General features: G+C 42.4%; 1 protein-coding gene across 5 annotated transcripts; it reads right to left on the reverse strand.

Moving 5' to 3' along the window:
• Positions 1 to 545: 545 nt before the first annotated feature.
• On the reverse strand, positions 546 to 21,503 carry LOC144075671 (6-phosphofructo-2-kinase/fructose-2,6-bisphosphatase 2-like). Of its 5 annotated transcripts, XM_077603011.1 has the most exons (16): positions 21,088 to 21,498; positions 20,568 to 20,705; positions 15,411 to 15,536; positions 14,963 to 15,059; positions 14,813 to 14,879; positions 14,665 to 14,739; positions 12,171 to 12,227; positions 11,964 to 12,088; positions 10,685 to 10,892; positions 10,470 to 10,616; positions 10,299 to 10,403; positions 10,097 to 10,226; positions 3,759 to 3,821; positions 3,608 to 3,672; positions 2,574 to 2,735; positions 546 to 2,406 (listed from the first exon to the last, which is right to left on the reverse strand). In XM_077603011.1, the coding sequence occupies exons 2-16, from the start codon at positions 20,641 to 20,643 to the stop codon at positions 2,356 to 2,358; spliced, it is 1,554 nt and encodes a 517-aa protein (XP_077459137.1). In that variant the 5' UTR covers positions 20,644 to 20,705; positions 21,088 to 21,498; the 3' UTR covers positions 546 to 2,355. The 5 variants fall into 5 exon arrangements, with proteins under 5 accessions (XP_077459137.1, XP_077459298.1, XP_077459377.1 ...); XM_077603088.1 differs by lacking the exons at positions 546 to 2,406; positions 2,574 to 2,735 and adding an exon at positions 3,185 to 3,214 and having other exon boundaries at positions 21,088 to 21,503; XM_077603172.1 differs by lacking the exons at positions 14,665 to 14,739; positions 14,813 to 14,879; positions 15,411 to 15,536; positions 20,568 to 20,705; positions 21,088 to 21,498.
• Between the last annotated feature and the right edge of the window lie 76 nt (positions 21,504 to 21,579).

Here is a 21,579-nt window from a genome sequence, read left to right on the forward strand (position 1 = left end):
GGAGCACCTAAACACCAACCTGCAGAGGGTGACAACCTAGGACATAATCAAGACTTATTACTACTACTTCTACTACTTATTTATGTATTACTATTTATTATTTATTTATCATTAATACATATTGATTATCTGTGTGTTTATTTGTTTGTTGTTGAGTCCATAGACTCACCGAGTGGTGCGCTCTCAACAACTTGCCGCTGAACGTCTCCAAAACCATGGAACTCATCCTCGACTTCAGACAGAACAAGCCTGCTCCGCTCTGCTGACCTCACTTGGACTACTTATTTATTTCTTATTTATTTGCCGGTTTGTTGTTGTTATTTGTGCACTATGTGGTGAAAGCTTTAAACTCATTATACTTGTATAATGACGTAATGAAATCGATAAAAAAGATCATATGCCACGAGATGGTCCTCCTGTCTTGTATTGCGAACATATCCAATCGGAATATGGAGTGAACAAGGTAGGATAACGTTATTTATAACAAACCCCACACACTCAAACAAACACACGCACGCACACACTAAGGATGCCAACATCTCCAGTTTAGTAAATTATTTTTTTTATTGGATTGTATTACGTTGATTATTAGACATCTTTGAATAAGAGGTTAGGAAAAATCCATAATACATGGTTGAAATAAATGCATTTTTTTAAACTGAAATGAAAGTACAGCAGGCTTTTGTAGCAATGTTCATGTGACAAAAGTGGACGTACCTGCAATTTTGTGCGCATAGTCATCTAAAAAGGCTATTTCATCATTCTGTATCTAAAAAACATCAGGCAAATTCAAATTCTCAGACACAATTAACTCTTTGACTGCCATTGACAGCAGTAGACATCCAATCAATTTGAAGTGTAAGGCTTGGCAGCAAATTAATACTCACTCAATTCAAATGAATTGTACGTCTACTAGTAATGAACTCTAAATTCACAACAGGGATGAAAATGCTAGATGATTGTGCAGTAATCCCTCGAATATCGCGGTTAATGTAGACCAGACATGGGCGCGATAATAAAAAATATATATAAGTACTTTTAAAAATAATAAATTCATTGCTGAGTCCTAGTAGCAAGAGTGTCTCCCGCTTATGAGTTTCAATGTGGATTTTCACATTTTTATGAACTTTTTTTAAAAAAATGTACATTATACATATTTTTTTATTCTTCAGTCGCGGTTAATGTAGACCAGACATGGCCGCGATAATCGAAAAATTGCAAAGTAGGGTCACCCCTATATAACCACATTTAAAAAAAAAGAAAAAGAAAAATTCAGTGCTGAAACCTAGTTGCAACAGTGCCTTACATTTGCGAGTTTCAGCATGGATTGTCACATTTTTATGAACTTAAAAAAAAAAATAGCAGAAAAAAAGCGCGAAGAAGTGAATTCGCGATGAGGGAAGTCGCGATAATCAAGGGAAGACTGTACGTCTATCATCATCACTGGCAGCGGAAGATTTAAACAAGGTCTTTCATAATCACAGTTAATGGCAATCAAGCCACTAAATGTCTACGTAATACCTTGGACATATTTGTGACTTGCATGAAATGGCAATGATTCTAAAAAAAAATACATCAGCAACTGAAGCAGACAAAAAGATAACCTTGAAGGCGAAAGCCCTTTACAACATTGCATTGAAGTCACAAGTTTTCAATCGTTTTTGCAATCACAGTAAATGTCATTACTTTTATTTAAAAATACCAATATCAGTTGGTGGGAAGAAAACTATCAACATTTAAGATGAAGTATCTTTTTTCCTCAAATGAAAATAATAGTATTTAGGCTCAAGAGAGAATATTATATGCTTCAGACACCAATGTAACATTTTTACAATTTTACTCTCATCATAATATATTATGGTTTCTTCATAGGTCACTCTGAACATTCTTAAATGAGTATATCTACATTCATGGCTGCCATTACTGTAATCTGTTTAATAAAACGTTAAATAGTGGGATACAACAGGCCTCAGAAACAATGGTAGACCAGAAAGGGACAAAAAAATCAACTCTCCTTTAACTGGAACAATCCCATTTCAAATATATTGGACGTGTATTACCGTCAAAGGCAGCAAACAAGTTGATGGACGATGATAGAGGAAAAGAAATGCTAAATAAATTAAAATCTCCCAGATGATTACACATGACACCCAGAAGGTATCTATCTACTTGTTTCCAAATAACTAATGGACGGAGTAATAATGTATATGCTTGACCGGTACAGTAACTTTGTTTAGTTTGCAGGTCGCAAACCAATTTCTTGGGAGTACTTCAAGTGAGAGGTACACAGCAGCAAAGCCAGCCCAGACATTTGGTCAGCAAATTACATTGGGAGTACCTGGAACCTCCTTTTCTTTAACTGCCATCATGGTTTGTGTCTCCTGCTCTGAAACAATTCAGTGAGTCCTGCAAAGATTCACGGAGAAAGTGCTGAAATGTCATGAAAACACCACACCAACAGTCAAACATGAGCCTAGTTTTCTAATTTAGCCATGTGAGCTCATCTTCTGGGACAGCAGTGACAAACATACCCATTTCTGTCATATTTTTTACGTCCAAAATTCAACACTTACCTCTTTTTCTGGCAGCCCCACACCCTCCGCAGCCTCAGGGAAATGCTGCGGAGGATTGTCTGCACTGTAAAGGCGTGGCCGTTTGACCTGGTCATGGCTGGACAGCGGCGTGAAACTATTCCTCCGGTAGAAACCTGGTGGAACCTCTACTCGTTCTTTCTTCTGGAGAAAGGAGGAACATCAATTCATTTACAACAGCCTAATGGGAAATAATCACAAGCTCTGAGCTAAAGTGTTGCGAAATAAAACCGACTTAAGAAAATAGACCTCCCAGAATGACAAAGGAGAAAAGCACAAATGACAGTGTTTTCGCTTAAGACATTGCACAAAATAAAAAAACAATGAAAGAGGCCAGCGACCTTTGAAAAAAGAGGGAAAACACGTCATTCAGCTGTGAAGATTAAACAACAGGACACAGCTTTGCCAGGGCATGTCAACACAAATTGCCAAAATCCAAGACATTTTAGACAAACCACAAAACTTCTGAATACTACCCAAGTTCTGAGACACTGCGCTCTGGAAGCGATAAAGCTATTGTCAATATCGCTCCAACCCCTTTTAACTAGTGTTTCTCTGTAAATGACTCAATATGTTCATGTGGGAGCACTCACTCTGTCTAGGACTCCACGCTGAACGTCTCACTGCAAATAACACACAATTATAACCATGAAACAAGCTGGATCTAAAAGAGGCACTGATGCACCAAAAAAAAGCTGACTGAGGCAGACAGGAAATGTTAAAACAAACAACCCAACAAAAACAACCAACATATTTATCACACTATAAGCCAAACTATGAAAAATGTGTGACTCATAGTATATAAAATACGGTACATATAGAAATGGAAAAATATAAGGTGCAATGAATACCAACCCTTGACACCTGAAGCTACATTAAGCAACAAGGCATGAAAAGGCATTGAAAATGATTTTTTACAATGTCCACCTCTGATTGTAAAGGTTCAACAGCTGTTTTCAGGTGACACATGGATTCATTTGCCACTCAATCTTTATCAGACATAATTGAAACCTTACTAATGGTCTGTCCCTGTGAGTGTTGACAGCATCCACCTTCAGGTCAAACAAGTCCACTTTACAGCCTGTTGGTGCGAAACAAAATAGATCTCAATGACACAAAAGGACACTGTGTCAGGTTCAGCAGCTCTGAAAATGGCGAGGGACTTACCGTAAGCCACTGGGGTTAGTTTGAGGACAGTGTGCAAGGGACACTTCAAGTATGGAAGATCATCTGTGGTGAAGAAATCAAAATTATTTATCGGTGGGGCACAAGGCTGAAACTCTTTTTTGTGCCTTACGCACTATGGTAGTCCCACTTCGGGTGTGACCGGACGTTTTGCCGACGGACGTTTGGCCGACGGAAGTTTGGCCGACGGACGTTTCGCCAAACGGACGTTTCGCCAAAACGGGATTCGCGCGCTCGCCCCGCCCCCGGATCGTGTGTGTACGTGTTTTTCAACCTCTGCCCGTTACAGATAACATTCATTTAGGAATAACAATGGCATTTATTCACGGCCAAACACACGCAGAACAGTACGTGACAGAAGAAATAGAAACTTACACCAGCATAGAAAACGTTGAGATTAATCTTTGAATTAAGCTTCTCAGCAAATCATTTTGAATATATATTTCCTAAAATAATGGGAAATTATTTAAAATTAAAATATTGTTCTTATTGGCACACAACATTGTGTGTCCAAATTGCTACTACTTTAAACGCAAGGATAAAATAAAAAATATAAAATGGCAGCCTCTAAGGTGCACGCGTGCGCAATTGCGCACTACTCTCGTCTTCTCTGCGCACAGCAAATCATATGGAGCGCACAAAAAAATCCATTTTTTTTAGCTGGGAGGCCGACGCGCGAACCACTCATCCGCCGGGCCGCCCATTCATAGATATTAATCATTACATTTTATTATTACTAAATCATTTATGTGTAGTAGACATGCACCTGCTTATGGCAGGTGTGATACTGGTGTGTGCCCATAGCGAGCAATGATGATGTTGCTCACACCAGTACTCAGTGTGCTCAGGGAGGTTGTCTTTCTGCCCAGACAAACAAAAAAATAGAGGGAACATTGGTTGCGGGGGTTGCTGGAGCCTAACCCAACTGTCTTTGGGCAAAAGGCAGACTACACCCTAGACTGGTCGCCCGTCAATTGTATGGCACACAAAGAGACAGACTTGGTATAAGTGAATGGATGTTCGTCTCCCTGAGCCCTGTGATTGGCTGGCAACCAATTCACAATGTCACCAGACTACGTCTTGTGAGGGTAAGTGGTGCAGAAAATGAATGAATAGAATCATATCATTACATTTTCAAAGATAAATAAGTGAGACTGCCATTTTGTTACCAAAAGCCCCCAAATGGAGTAGTAATCCCTCGAATATCGCAGCTTCAACTATTGTGTCTTCACTACATCGCAGATTTTTTATGGGGAAATTTTATTTTTAATTACATTTTTTTCTGTAAATTCATATAAATGTGAAAATCCATGCTGAAACTCGCAAGCGGAAGCCATTCCTCTGTCCTCCGCTTGCTGCTAGAACTCAGCACTGAAGTTAAAAAAATAAAAAAAATACTGGAAGACAGGCTAATAACCTCAGCCCTGTCTTAATAAGACTCAGGACATCCTGATTTAGTTTTTTTGTGTTTTTTTGCAGAATCTAACACTCTGATCAGTTTTTCACTATGGACTCAAGTTTTTGAAGTACAGGAGCTCTCAACTCGTTCACTGCTACTGACAGCCATGGACATTCAATCCATTTCAACTGGGATGGATTGCACGGCACTGGCAGACATCCAATCCAATTTGACTGAGTGGATGGGAGCCCTCCGAATCAAAATGCAATGGATGTTTAGTGATGTCGATGGCAGCTAATGGGTTAGAAATCATGACAAACGTATGGGAATGTTTAATTTTTAATGAACTTGTTGATTAAATCTGACTTTACCATGAAGCCAGGCAGCAGCATTCCCGCAGATTATGATGATGAGCCGTTCAGTTAAGATCTGAATACAAATGTCTTGGAAGGCATCCGCTTCCCAATAAAAACGTGTTCCTCCCTGCTTCGACCGGGGCCGTGTCGCGGGGCAGACCTCGCTTGCCGCCTACATGCGCCACCGGATGAGGAATTCAACTTCCAATTCGTTCCTCCGTGCCATCCAACTGTCAATTAGCCATGCACATAGCTCGATTTTCTGCTTCCGAGTGGCTCCATGGCATGTGTTGACGTCCTATCGTCATGCCAGCTTCACGGCCGTATCTGCGGCGTAAATCCATCATAATGCTGGTTCATTCCATCCAGCCGCGGACATCACCTCACAAGATTTTTTTTTATTCATTTGCACCACGAGACGGCTCTTTCACGCATATCCTCCTGTTAATTATTTTTTTTCTCCTAAAAATTAGACCCGGAAGTCTTCGGTCTTTTCAGGATAGCGCTTGGTTTACCAACACGCCACAACACCAGGGTCGGCAGTGAAAAATTGGTAGAAAATTATTGCAGTATATTCTCATTTCATCTTATTTTCTGAACCGCTTTGTCCTCATTAGGGTCGCGGGGGGTTCTGGAGTCTATCCCAGCAGACTCCAGGCCAGAGGCGGGGGACACCCTGAATTGGTGGCCAGCCAATCGCAGGACACAAGGATGGACGTGACCTGGATTTGAAACTAAGACCTCAGAGCTGTGACGCCGACGCGCTAACCACTTGCGCCACCGGGCCTCCCCTATTGCAGTATATTGCCATATATTTTCAATTGGGCTTTCACGATGTAAATATATTTTTGTTTATGGTGAAAAATTATCAGATATAGGTCGCCGAACCAAAATTATTTCCAATAATTTTCCTCAGCCATTTTCCGTAGCGTGCGAGAAATTCGCAAATAGATGCGCACAAAAAGCACGCCGGCACGCACATTGCTCGCATTTATCGATGGATTCAAGGTCAATTGCTATGTGCGCTGTGCACAGTGCATGTACATGCCAGTATTGCATGTGCATGCGTAATTCGCGTGATCACAATGCGGCTAATTTTAGGTCTGGACACTTAGAGCTAGTTGATTGGCTCATGCATTTCCCCACGTTGACCGCACGCTTTGAGCTGCGCACCACTAAATGCGAAAGTTATTCCGTACTCAACATTAACTCAACATGTCCAAGAAGAACGAAGCGCTGGTGAGACTCCATTTTGTTATCGTGAGTTCGCCTCTCGCATCGTATCATCCTTTGGAAGGTTCCCCACGTGGCCGGATGATTCGCCTAAAGACGTTTCGCCGACGGACGTTTGACAGACGGACAGGTCGCCGAATGGACGTTCCACCGAACGGTCAATCAGCCGAACGGAGCTTCGGCCGAGCGGAGGTTTCGCCGGCGCGCTCGCCCCGACCCCCGGATCGTGTGTGTACAAGTTTTCCAACCTCGGCCCGCGGGCCATATACGGCCCATTAGGATTTTTAATCCGGCCCGCCGAGTAGGTAAATCATATCCCTACGGTCATCGGAGGGGTTTCTCCCCGGGAACAGTGCTTCGTGGGCGGATTTTAATGACACATGCTGAGTTTCATTATCGAGCTCCATATATTTCCCGAGTTTGAGCACTTTAAAAATCGGCGGGGGTTCCCCCCGAGCCTATCCGAGAATAGTGCGCCGTGAGCGGACTGGGTTGGACGACGCCCCGCTGAATTTCTGCAGCTCCAAAAATTTTCCAAATTTGAGCCCCACACACATTGGAGGGGTTTTTCACCGAGCACAGTGCTCTGTGGGCGGACAGGGGTGACACATGCCCCGCTGGAATCCTGAGCACCATAATTTTTTTCTAAGCGTGGGCACCACACATATCGGCGGCGTTTTTTCCCGAGCGTAACCAAGGATCGTGACACATGAGCGGATTGGGTTGGCTGATGCCCCGCTGAAATCCCGAGCTCCATAAATTTTTCAAAGTATGAGCACCACACACATCAACGGTGTGTTTCCCCAGTGCCAATCCGACATTTGATGTCGCAAATACATAAATATTTAATCATTAAACGCTGATGCCCCGCTGAAATCCCGAGCTCCATAAATTTTTCAAAGTATGAGCACCACACATCAACGGTGTGTTTCCCCAGTGCCTATCCGACATTTGATGTCGCAAATACAGATACTAGTATTTGTATTTAATCATTAAACGCTGTTTTCGGCTGGATTTGACCGAATTTGAGAGCATTTTGAGCCGTTTGGCGAATGGCTCTGTTCTTAAAATGGCCGACAAGCGATGACGTCGAGCTCCATTGCCTCACTACGCACATCGGACATCTAGTCTGTATTTTCGAAGAATATGTGAATTTCCTTTGTCTTCTTTTAAATAAAATACTAGTATAAAATACATTACTAGTATTGTATATACAAATACTAGTATTTGTATTTAATCATTTTGAGCCGTTTGGCGAATGGTCATATATATATAGACGTTTTTTTTTGCCTTATCGCGACATCATCGCGACATTTTACCGAGGAATTCACTTCCCTGGGCTCGGTTTCAATGTCCAAAGAGCTCCAGTATTTGTATTTGATCATTAAATGCTGTTTCAGGATGGATTTAACATGATTGCTGTCATTATATGCCGTGTACTTGTATTTAGAAATATGCCCAGCGGGGGGCAGTACATGCCCTTGTTATTCCTAAATGAATGTTATCTGTAACGGCCGTATATGGCCCGCGGACCGAGGTTGAAAAACTTGTACATACACGATCCGGGGGCGGGGCGAGCGCGCCGGCGAAACCTCCGCTCGGCCGAAGCTCCGTTCCGGCCGAACAACCGTTCGGCCGAACAACCGTCTGTTCGTCTGTCAAACGTCCGTTGGCGAAACATCTTTAGGCGAATCATCCGAGCACCGGTTCCCTATTGTTTTCTATTTTTTCATATAAATCTACAACCGCGAACCAAAAAAATTGAATTTTCTTTTTGATTTCAGATGGGAACTTTGGGGTTGTAGTCCCAGGGGTCATCAAAATTCCATTTTTGGGGTTTAAATCTTTTTTTTCCATTAAAAAATAATAACAATTTTCTCACGCTAAGCGCCAATATGATTTTCTCCCAATTATTTAAATATATTTTGATTAATTCCTTCAGTGGCGTACCGAGGAATTTTGCGCATCCGGGGCAAGTTCTCAATATTTTTATAAACTTTTTTTTTAAATTTCCCTCAGAAAAAAGAAGTGAATCTGCGAAAGTTTAAGGCGCGATATTTGAGGGAAGACTACACCACCAGTGTATTCACAAAGGATATGCAGAGCTGCCAACCTCCGTCGACCCCTTTTCAGGAGTGCCCTAGTCCCATTTCCAGAGTATTTCCGAAGTGAATGCGGTTCGGGCAAAATTTATATAAAAGGGAAAAAAAAGTAAGCGTAGGACAATTCAAATCAAATTGGAAATTTGGTACTTTTCTGAAATGGCTGCTTAAAAAAAAAAAAATAAGTGAAAATATTTTGGGATTTCTGGAGTTTAGGGAGGTTGTCCGGAGCTTGCATTGCATTTCCGGAGAAACTCCTGAAATTCTGGAATGGTTGGAAGCCCTGGGATATGGATTTTTAGATACATGTAGCAAAAGCATAGTAATCAGATAAGTATTTTTTTTTAAACATTTTGGATCCAACATCCAAACATTGTCACCCAGTGTATTTACCGTATTATGCTGTTTAATATACCCCCCATTTAATATACCCGGGTATATTAAACGGCAGGGGTATATTAATTGGCGCACAAAGGGGAAGGTACCATCCACTACGCACGTGATGGGGTGTATCAACGTTTTGCAGACTATACCTGTATTAGGTTTATCTAGGTCATGTAACAGGATTAACCTTAATCTGTTTCATTAGTAAACAAAATAAAGACTGCACTTTAAGCGCAAGAGATTTTGGTACCTTAGCCAAGTTTACTAATTTAACAGTACAATCTACTGTATTTTGCTGTTTAATATACTCCCCCCCCCCCCACCCCCCCCCGATTTAATATACCCGGGTAAATACGATATAAGTGTGTATATTGTGCAGTCACTCATTCAATATGGAAAGCACAAGCAGCACGGAAGCTTTCAGAGAAGACATTGCGTCTACTTCCAGCACAGCGAGTAGGAAAAAGCGGACAGAACTGACTGTCGAACGAAAGCTCGCCATTCTACACGAGCTGCGAACCACTTTCAGCAACAAAAAGCGAAAGTGTGCAAGTAACTACTTACTGCTGAATAAAGTCTGACTTGGAATTTTAATGAACTTAACTATCTATCATTTTGCCCCCATGAACACCATACAAATCTTGCCAAAAAAGCTGAGTTGCCGTTTAATATACCCGGGTATATCTAACGCGAGGGGTATATTAAATGGCGCACAAACGGGGGGCTCAAAAAAGCAAAAATCATTCAATATACCCGGGTATATTAAACAGTATAATATGGTACATTCTTATGCATTTTATTTTATTTAGTAAAATTATTTTAAATAAAGAAAATAAATTATTTTACCTGCACTCTTGTCCAGAAAGTAGGCAAGTAGACAGCGCATGACAGCTTGATGACAGATGACTAGCACATTGCCTTGTCGCTCCAGCTCCATGATTACCGGCTCTAGCCGCTGCACCAGGTCTTGGTAGGACTGAAGCCAAAATAAAGGGGTTAGGCTAACTCGAATCAGTGATCAATGAAAAAAACTGAAATGTCACATTACTTCTCCTCCGGGATAGCGATAGTGATACTTGTCCTGGTACCTCATGGCATACTCATCTGGATACGTTTCCTCGATAAGTTTGTAAGTCATCTCTTCACACACTCCCTGAAAGGCAAAGTAGTAAAAACTTAACAACTGAACAACCATGAATGAGTCAGCCCAGGGACATACAGCATCAATCTCATTGAGGATCTTCCACTGTTCGTAGGGAACGCCAAGCTCTTCAGCCGTTTGAATGGTGCGCCTCAGTTGACTGGTCCAAACTTTCAGGTCTGACAGGCGATGTTCTTCTACAAAACCTTTCAGTGCAACAGCAAACTAAAAAAAAGAGAAATGTAGTTGGGACATATTAAAAAATAGTGAAATTGTATAGACTTATTTAACACCTCTTTCCCTCTCTCTGACAGCTCAGAATCTCCACCAATGCGTCCTTGCCGATTGTGATGGCTCTCTCCATGTCGACAGAGATAAATGGAGTGGGAGTGCACATGGATGTTCATGAGGTAGTAGACAATTTTACTTTGAATATAATCCTGTACCCTGTTTACCAGGAATCTGCGGCCGACATTAATGACCTGAATAAAGGACAAACTCCTGCAGCAGAAAAAGAAACAATTAAAGTCAGGGTTTTTATTTCATATTTGCTTGCAATGAAGTGTAAGCTTGGCCTCGCTATTAAAGAACGCTTTGCTCACCCTTTGTTCTGCGCATATTATTATTATCATACTTGCTTGCAATGAAGTATAGTTGTTGCTACTGAAAGCCTTGTTTAATCTAAACAAAGAGGAGACAGGACGCTTCGGAGTACTTGGAAACTGCCCTGAGGACTGCGTCATCGGCCCTCCACTACGGACGCTCCAAGAGGCTTCCTGACGCTTCAGTCCTCATCTGTTTTAACTATTGTGGACGTGTTTTGGTCACATAGATAAACACACTGATGTCCCACTTGTGTTTTCCACCCCTCCCTTTAGAGTTGAGACATGTAATCAGGGTCATCGAATGTAATAAAGCAACAGAAAAGATGTGTAAGGTCAGAACGGAGCTGGGAAGCTGTCTCAGCGGTCGTTCACCTTGCAGGCAAAAATTCCAGAAGACTGTCTTTTCCTCTTTATTTGTGCGTGAATTTGGGAATGTCTACTGGCGAACCTGACAGGTATATTAATCACTTTTTACTGTCCTAAAATGTATTTTAAAAAGTGTTATCCTTGTCGGCGGCCCGGTGGCGCGAGTGGTTAGCGCGTCAGCCTCACAACTCTGGGTGGGGTCCTCGGTTCAAATCCAGGTCGCGTCCACCTGTGTGGAGTTTGCATGTTCTCCCCGGGCCTGCGTGGGTTTCCTCCGAGTACTCCGGTTTCCTTCCATATTCCAAAAACATGCATGGTAGGCTGATTGGACACTCTAAATTGACCTTAGGTATGAGTGTGAGTGTGCAAGGTTCTCCGTCTCCTTGTGCCCTGCGATTGGCTGGCCACCAATTCAGGGTGTCCTCTGCCTCTGGCCTGAAGTCAGCTGGGATAGGCTCCAGCACCCCACGCAACCCAAGTGAGGATAAAGCAGTTCAGAAAATGAGATGAGATTATCCTTGTCCTCCGCTGGCCAACATTAACATTTTTTTTCAAAATGTCATTTGAGGCGTTAGTGTGTATAAAATGCAAAACCGCTTACTTGTCATTTTCATCTGGATCCAAAGGCTGATAAGTTACTTTATAACACTCTATCCTCTTGAGAAAATCATCCATGATACTTTCTCTATCTCTATCTGGATAGTCCGGGCTTGACACCTTCACATCCTGTTACAAGCAGAAAACAAATTATTAACATAATATTTTGACTGTCAAAATTGATATTTCCATTTTTTGTCCCTTTAATTACCAGGATGTTTGCAGCAATCACGTCAGGATCATCACATATAGATTCTACAAAAAACACCTGAAAGAAACAAGCACATACCAACCCCCCGAGTCAAATTGGAGTGGACGTCTGTTGTCACCAATCGCAGTGATACACAAGTCACTCACTGCCAGCTATCCCAGTTGCAAAGGATTGAATGCCGAGTGACAATTCAATGCATACCACTGATAATGGTAGTGAATAAGCTAACATTTAAAAATCTTTCACACGCGACTGTGTGGAAAAAAACATCCTGAAAAAGTGTTCATGAGTCGTGCGATTGTCCACTTTGACGTTTGTCTTGTGCATTTTGGAAGCATTATTAAAAGTCGTCAAAAGCAATTGTCTTTAAATCGATTTTTTTCAAAACGTCTACAAAAAAAAACGTCTCAAAACAAGCATCGCCGAAAGGGAACTTAAAACTAAACAGGTAAGAAAACAGTGGCGATAAAAAAAAAATGGGTGAAAAATTACATGCCAAGAAATCATACAAACGCTAATGAAAAAGATTAAAAGTTCAATGTAATGTTGTTTTGAATTCTTATTTTTATTTTTATGTTTATTAGATTGTGTTCGTGTGCTCTCTGCCTCTGTTGCCTAATGATAGCTTCCTCTTGTTCCCCTAAGTTTCAACTCGGATAGATTTTGTCTCATCTCATTTTCTGACCTGCTTTATGCTCCTTAGTGTTGCAGGAGGTGCTGGAGCTGACTCCGAGCCAGAGGCAAGGGACACCCTGAATCGGTGGCCAGCCAATCGCAGGGCACAAGGAAACGGATAACCATGTACACTCACACCCCATACTTAGGAGCAATTTAGAGTGTCAAATCAGCGTACAATGCATGTTTTTGGAAGGCCCAGGGAGAACATGCAAACCCCACACAGGTGGACGTCACATGGATTCGAACCCAGGACCTCAGAGCTGTTTGGCCGACGCGCTAACCACTCGCTCCACCGGGCCGCAGATTTTGTATGCTTGTTATTAATTTTAAGACATTAATAAATCAATTTCTTATAATTTCCTCTCATTTTTGTGTGTTTCTTACATCGTTTATACAAATTTGGGACACTGACACATTTTAAAGGGTTTAGTTGTTAGTTGTGTGAGGACCGTGGAACGAATTAGAATTTACATATAAAGTACTGCTCAACATACGAAATTTTCAAGTTACGAAAAAAGTCCTGGAACCAATTAATTTTGTAATTAGAGGTACGGCTGTACTGCTACACAGTGGTACCTCTACATACGAGCACCTCTACAGCTCGATATACGAGGAAAATTTCGAGCAAATAATTATCTCTAGATACAAGAAAAATTTCGAGATGCGAGAAAGTCAGGTGGCCAAGACATGAGAGGCTGTTTATCATTGTGGCGCACTGCCTTTTTTGCCACATCTCTTTCGTGTATAACAGATATCTACGAGCACTGGGCGGAGCTTGCATTTTCCCGTGTCACAGAGCTTGCTCGTTGGATGATATTGTGTCACTTGGAAATTCCTTGGGGCTGGAGGTTAACGAGGCAGATGTGAATGATCTAATCGCCGAGCACCATGAAGAACTGATGACACAGGATTTAATCGAGCTCCAGGAGAGTGAACATTTGGAGGTGTTGCGGGAACTCGTAGCGAGGACTAGGTGGAAGAGGGGGGCCGCCTGGCTACAAAGTATATCAAAGACATGCTAGCGAAGTGGCAAGAGTTTTCTGATTTTGTAGAAAAGAGGCACCCTGACAAGCTGGCAAGTGGTCGCGCGTTATCGTATTGTGAGGACATTTGTGCGCGTCATTTTCGAAATATTTTGAAGGGAAGGCAAAAACAAACAATTCTTGATGCGTTCGTTTTAAAAACTCCCGCTGACCGTCCGGGTGGAGTCAACCCTAAGAACAAAGGTAAAAAAAAAATTAAAAAAATTAGAATTCAGTTTTGTGTAGTTACATTAAACGTACGTGTCTGTATATATTAATCCAAGTTAATTTAAATTTGTTTGTTCTGTTAAGAGTGCGTTGCCGCGGAATAGACCGCCCCCACCCCGCCTGCCTTTATGTCCCACTCGCTGTACCCTCCGCGAAATCGGTCTAATTTTAGTTCTATTAAACACATTTTATTACTATTAAACCACTAGTTATGTGTTACTTTGTTAATAGATGGCGAATTAGAAGAAATAAAACATTTTTTCCAATCCAATATCCTGTTTTTGGTGTTTTTTCAGAGGGTTGGAACGAATTAATTTGTTTTTAGTTCATTTCAATGGGAAACGTTCGTTCGAGTTACGAGAAGATCGACATACGAGCTCAGTCCCGGAACTAATTAAGCTCGTATGTAGAGGTACCACTGTATTTCCAAAAAACGAAAAAAGTTCTGGAGCCAATTAATTTTGTAAGTAGAGGTACGACTGGCATATAAATATGGTTAAAGAAAAGCACTGAAGTTCTGATCTGGAATGTCAATAATTTGCGACAATAGGGTTCAAGGAGTTAACCTTGTATGAATTTTCCGTTACAAAGTTAAGGATAAGTTCCCGCCTCTCCCTGGTGGTGTTGGTAGCATCAAATACCTGTAAAACAAAGTGTGGAATTCAGGCCAAATGGAGAAAAAAAAAAGCGAGAGGTCTGTTTTCGTGTTCTTACAGCAATCTGCCCTCCTTCCTCATTCAGGTAGGACTTCACATCTTTTAGTGCCACCAGAGCACATTGTCTATTAAAAAAAGTTATAGGAACATACAGGCTCATTTATTCATTAACCATTTTGTAAATGTACCACTAACTGTGCTCACTCACTTTCTTATTTGCATGGCTTCTTCATTGTCATGTCTGAAAAAGTCATAGGATTTGTATGACTTTACGGCTTCTCTCCTATAAACTCCAAGGTTGAATACTGTGGGGAAACCAGATTAGTGTAAACACACACGCGCACAAGCACACACACAAAAAAACATTTGGTGACCTTCATGTTTACTGTGGCCTACAAACTGGTTCACCTGCATTCTAACAGAATACAAATGAAATCTGAGAGTAGGGACACGGTGTTGCTATGCACAAGTGGGAAACATCCATCAACACACCTTTAACTTACAGTGTACAACAGGCTTTTCGGGGGGATATTAAGAATGCTAACAGTGACTCAGCGTGATTTTCCAGGCAGGTAGTATAATTTTTTTCTATGTTCAAGGGAATATTGGTTACGAAGGTGTCTGCAGGTCTCAAATTCACATGAGATGTTACCAACCCTTTGTCGGCACTCCAATCCAGTTGAGGTAGCGTGTCAGCTTCTTCGACATGTATGTCTTCCCACGAGCAGGCAACCCAATCATCACAATCACAGTAGGGGAGTTGGTCATGTAGGAGGCCCAGGCTGAAAAATAATGACAGATGATTTAACGTTAATTAAGACAATCTTATGACATTAGGAATCACACTCCTTAACAGTACTGGGATTCTTCAATCTACAGCAATTGTAAAAAAACGAAAAAACATGTTTCAATATTACCAACTGCATTCGCTAAACTAGTGAAAAAAAATGCCAGAATATTTAACGTTAATGTAGACAATCTTATGACATTAGGAATCCAATTCTCAAGTGCTTTTCATTAAATTAATATGTTTACTAATCAGGGACGTATAGTTTAATGAACGCCTTCGTCATTGCTGAATTGATTGCGACCTATCAAATCGATCGCCAAGATACTATTTGCAGATTGCAGGACGGTAAGATTTGATGCAGTCATACATACCCCTTTTTAACTATAAAAATCGAATGACCTTGTTACGTGCTTAATTGGTTCATTTTGCATCCTTTAATCCAGAAAACAGATCTCCACTCGAGCTCAAACAAAATCCCTTGGTGCTGCATGCAGTTTGGCTGAGCTAGTCCTGGCAGTCAACTATGAAGCGGGACTTGTCCCAAAAATATTAATGTAAAGAACCACAAATATATCCAAGATTTTCAAATCAAATCAATTAAATCAAAAGCCTTTATTGTCATCATACACAGCTGCGTATAACGAAATTAGTGGTGCTACTCCACAAAGTGCATTTTCCCAGTTAAAAAAAAACATAAATAAGTAATATAAAAATATAAAAAGTCACATCCTGGCAAGGTAAATTCTAAAATATTGCACATTCTAAGATATTGCACATTGTTATTGCACAGAAGGGATTGTGTGTCATGCTAACGCAAGTTCAGAGTCCTGATGGCTGTGGGAAAAAAACTGTCCCTAAGTCTATTTGTCCGTGTTTTGTGATACCTGTAGCATCTGCCAGAGAGCAGCAGCTGGAACAGGTTGTGACAAAGGTGGTATGCGAGGTAGCGAGGGCTGGCAATGTCATCCAGTGAGGGCAGAGAACAGCCGATGATCTTCTGGGCGGTGTTGATCACTCTGCATGGCTTTTCTGTCTGCTGCCGTGCTTCCAGCGTACCACACTGTAATGCAGTATGCCAGGATGCGCTCCACAGTGGCTCTTTAGAAGGTTACCAGAAGCTTAGACTTGGTCCCCACCTCTCTTCCTCCATTACACTGAGCACTGGCTCCCCTCAAGGCTGTGTACCGAGTCCTCTTCTGTACTCCCTGTATACATACGACTGTACACCAACCCACCAGTCTCACTCCATCATCAAATTTGCCGATGACACCACTGTGGTCGGACTCATCTCAGGAGGGGATGAGTCGGCCTACAGAGATGAGGTCAACAAACTGTCTTTGTGGTGCTCGGTGAACAATCTCACACTGAACACCACGGAAACTAAAGAAATAATCCTGGACTTTCGCAAACACAGCATAGATCTGGCCCCACTCCTCATAAACGGAGTGTGTAGACAGGGTCCAGTCCTTTAAATTTCTCGGGGTCCATATCACAAATAAGCTCTCATGGTCTACAAACACCACGGCAGTAGTGAAGGCCCAGAAACGACTCAATTTCCTCAGAGTACTCAGGAGGAACAATTTGGACACTAATAATAATAATCGGACATAGGCTTTGTCATCATCATTGACTCGACAAAAGCCTAATTGTCATCATACCCATCTCTGCGTAACAAAACGGTTCAGTTCCTCTGCTAGTGAGGCATCTGCGTTAACAGACACCTTATTATTGTCATTGTAATTGGTAATGTGTCGTATTCCCTGTCACATCTTCTTTGGGTTATTTTCTGTGAAGTGCTCCTCAATTTTCCTTGTATATGCTGCCTTGGCCTTTTTAATGCCTCTCTTCAGGTCTGCTCTGGCAGCACTGTATTGTAACTTGTCCCCTGGCCTGAAGGCGATGTTACGGCATTTGATGAGTGCCTGTGTCTCACTGGTTATCCAGGGTTCTTGGTTAGGAAAAACCTGGATACTTTTATTAACAGTGACAGTGTCCGTACAGTTTTTGATGTAGGAAAGTACAGTTTCCGTGTAGTCCCGGAGGCTGTGGTGTTCAAAAAGTTCCCAAATGGTGCGGGAAAACAGTCCTGCAGCTGAGAAAGGGCATCCTCAGGCCATGTTTTTATTATCTTTATTTGTGGCCTTGTTAGCCTCCGGAGTGGGGTGTAAGGGGGTGAGGGACAGGCAGAGTTGGTCGGATCCAGCAAGGTGAGGGAGGGGTGTGGCTCTATAAGCATGTTTGATGTTAGAATAAACATGGTCTAGAGTTTTATCTCCTCTGGTGTGACACTTCACGTACTGGATAAACTTAGGCAGAACAGTCTTTAAACATGCTTTGTTGAAGTCACCGGCGACAATAAGGACTCCATCGGGGTGGTCAAGCTGCTGTTTGTTTACAGTTGCTAGCAGAAGGCTAAGGGCCGTGCTAACGTTAGCATCCGGTGACAATGACAATCTTTAGCTCCCTAGGTAGATAGAAGGGCCTGCACCGAACTGCCAAGAGCTCTAAATCAGGGGCACAGTGAGTGTTAATGGTCCTACTGTTGCAGCACCAGTCGTTGTGTATGTACACCTCCCTTCGCCGCCTCCGTCGTACGCTGGGTGGGCTGACCATCCACGGAGATCCCGGTGGTCTCGAGGTCTCTTTTAGGTCCATTGGTAATCTGTTGTGATGGATATATCGCATCTCCTACCGAGAGTAATTAAGTACCGGCGACTGTAGAAAATGTTTGCCTCGCAGATGTTCGTAAAAAACAATAAGACTGAGAAAACAAAACACCAAACTGGAGAGCAAAGAGCCGTTGCACCCGTGCGCGCCGCCATCTTGTTCCCAACTCATTTCACGTGTATTTTAGAGATCTTCAACGACACAACGGTGGAATATGCCGAAAAGGAGGGAAGGTTGGTCTCTTCTCGAACTGCCCATCGAATGCTGGTGACGTCGGGTGCGCGTGCCTGTGTTTGCCGGTCAAATTCAGCGATTCAAGATGGGCAAACATCAGCGCATACACCTGCGGTAAAAAGTTTTTTAAACACTTTTTTGTCCTACTGAATGGTTGAAGGCGGCCCGGTGGAGAGTGGTTAGCACGTCGGCCTTACAGTTCAGGGGCCCTGGGTTCAAATCCAGATCAGTCCACTTGTAAGGAGTTCGCATGTTCTCCCAGGGCCTGCGTGGGTTTTCTTCGGGTACTCTGGTTTCCTCCCAGATTGCAAAAACATGCATGGCAGGCTGTTCGGACAATCTTAATTGCCTCTAGGTCTCCTCGTGCCCTGCGATTGGCTGGCCACCAATTCAGGGTGTCCCCCGCCGAGTGCCCGAAGTCAGCTGGGATAGGCACCAGCAACCCCCGTGACCCTAGTGAAGATAAAGCAGTCCAGAAAATGATTGAATGGTTGAAATTCACACAACATTGTCAGGGTGATGCCCACGCATCGATAGCTGTGGAGAGGGTAAAGAGCTTCACATTTAAAATGTCATGCTTTCTGCTAAGCTGGTAGTGGTTGCTTCTTTTCCACACTCGTGGAGTTAATCATGCAGTAGGCTGCCTAGGAGTCATGTTTTCCACAATGCGAAACTCTCGTAAGACAATATGAAACAAACCATTTTTTGTGATGAATACTTTTTAAAACCCTACAATGCGTGCAAACATGATCCGTGAAGTAGCGAGGGATTACTATATTGGCTCATGCAGTGATGAAAAGTATAACAACATAACACAACAACTAAGCTTTGCCAGTGGGCCGGAAAAAAGGGTAGATAGGAGGTTGGTTAAAAAGTAGATCTTGAGCAAAGAATGTTTGAGCCCCCCTGCTCTCAATGATGTGCCGATTTGTACAGAATTCATGTGGGATCTGTGGCATATTGTTTTTTTAATACAAACAGATGTGGCACAAGTGATGAGCATGTCCGCCACACAGTTCTGTGATTGAGAGTTCAATCCCCAGTAGGTTCTGACCTTCCTGAGTGGAGTTTGCATGTTCTTCCCATGCCTGCATGGGTTTTCTCCAGCTTCCCCGGTTTCCTCCCACATTGGGAAAGACGTGTAGTAGGCTGGTTAAACACTAAATTGTCCCAATATATTAGTGTGAATCGCTGTTCGAATCAGCGTGTCCTCCTTATTGCCTGGCAACAGATTCAGGGTATCATCTGCCTACTGCCCACAGTTGGCTGGGATCGGCTCCAGTACCCCCGCAACCGTTGAGAGAATAAGCGTTTCAGAAAATGAATGACTAAACACAAACAAACAAAGAGGAATGCTGAGGAGTAACAATAGTCAGTGCCATATTTAGCTTAATGTTTCATTCAGAATTGTATTTGAGTGGGTGACTTTTTAGCCAAAGTATTTAGAAACCAACTGGAGCAAGAGGAAAAAAAACAACCCAGTCAACCTGCTTCCATAAAGGATAGAACAATGTGTAAAGCAAATACCTGACAAGAAGAGACTTGTTCGGAACCCTAGGCACTCAAGATGAGTTCATTTTGAAATAATTCATGGAAGAACTCAGACAGATTGCAATTTCTTCAAAGTATATTGAACTCGGCAGACTGGCGGCTTGAGTGGTTAGCACGTTGGCCTAACAGTTCTGGGGTCCTGGATTCAAATCCAGGTCGGTCCACCTGTGTGGAGTTTGCATGTTCTCCCTGGGCCTGCATGGGTTTTCTCCGGCTACTCGGTTTCTTCCCACATTCCAAAGACATGCCTGGTAGGCTGATTTAACACTCAAAATTGCCCATAGGTTTGAGTGTGACCATGAATGGTCCTCGTGTCATGTGATTGGCTGGCCGGGTGTACCCCGCCTCGTGCCCGAAGTTGGCTGCAATCCACAGATTGCACTTGTAGGATACTAGATTGTTGAAAAGGTGTCCTCTTTATGGGTTAGAATGAAAATCGGCACCCACTGCGGCCCTTTGTGGAATGGTTTGCCCACCCCTTGTCTACATAGTGCTGAATAGTTAATATACTTTAGGGCCACACCTGAATCAACTTTTTATCCTTGAGGCAAAGAATAAACAAACCACTTACAGCACTTTTTCTCAGTCCTTTTGGACTCCACCGAGCCATCTACCATGTCTGCTGGTCTCCGATGGCGAGCAGCCATGGTGGGTCAGCTGCCTGTGCTTGATGTTCTCTAGTCGTTGTCACAATGAAGTCAGCATCTTTCTGTGGAGAGGATCGAAATAGTGCAGCAGAAGACGCATTGAGGGGTTACATAAATGCATTGATGGTGACTTTATAACATATTGATCTTTGGTACTTGCTACTATATTAATAATCAAAACCGGTCAAAATGGAACATCATTAAGGCGTTATAATGTGTATATATAACACACAGAGACAGCAATAAATCGGTGGCAGTCACAGATTAGAGCTCGAATTTTACCAGCGAAGCATGCGAGCACAGGGCAATACTGCTTAGTGCTCCATACTTTTTTTGTACATGACATGTCTCAGTATTAATACATTTACTCAATACTGAAACCTTAAAATGTCAGAATAATAGAGAAACAAATTGGAGATGAGACATCAAACTAGAAAGACTCACCACGAATGCTGCAGGTGCCGCTTAACCTTCGTTTCTTCTTTGTTAAACTGTTTCCATCAGTTGGTGACACCTTCCCCTCCTCGGGTGTTTTCTGCTCCTCCTCCTGTCTTGATAGGAAGTGCACGCTAGTCAAGTCACCTTACACAAAAACATATGATATCCGGTATGAGCTAAAAATTAAAACTACAAACAATGAACCAGGCAATGGCAAAGGTACAAAAAACGCGTGAGGCCCCGCGCCGCAGCAAAATGGGTTAACCAGCCGAACCCAGAGTTCTGAAACATTACAAATGAAAACAGAAAATGTATAATTAGTACTAACAAATGTATAACGTATAAGACAAGAATGTCGCTATTATTGTGAAGGCTGCTGCTTTATAGTATCTCTTTTCCTTGTTTCTAACGATTGCATCGCCGGTAGGAGGCGCCATGTCCATTGTGTATGACGCAATTGAGGCAGATTTCGTCAGAATCTTGCGTAGTCAGAGGGAT

Source organism: Stigmatopora argus, chromosome 1 (genome assembly GCF_051989625.1).
Source record: "Stigmatopora argus isolate UIUO_Sarg chromosome 1, RoL_Sarg_1.0, whole genome shotgun sequence".
NCBI lineage: Eukaryota > Metazoa > Chordata > Actinopteri > Syngnathiformes > Syngnathidae > Stigmatopora > Stigmatopora argus.

What these genes read in the sequence shown, in the direction of transcription:
- LOC144075671 (XM_077603011.1), bottom strand. Translation starts at nt 20,643, where the DNA reads ATGGCTGCTCGCCATCGGAGACCAGCAGACATGGTAGATGGCTCGGTG. An exon ending in GATCCAGATGAAAATGACAA is followed by an intron (nt 10,893 to 11,963) that starts GTAAGCGGTTTT and finishes TTTCTGCTGCAG; the next exon opens with GAGTTTGTCCTTTATTCAGG. An exon ending in CTTTCTGGACAAGAGTGCAG is followed by an intron (nt 3,822 to 10,096) that starts GTAAAATAATTT and finishes TCTTCACCACAG; the next exon opens with ATGATCTTCCATACTTGAAG.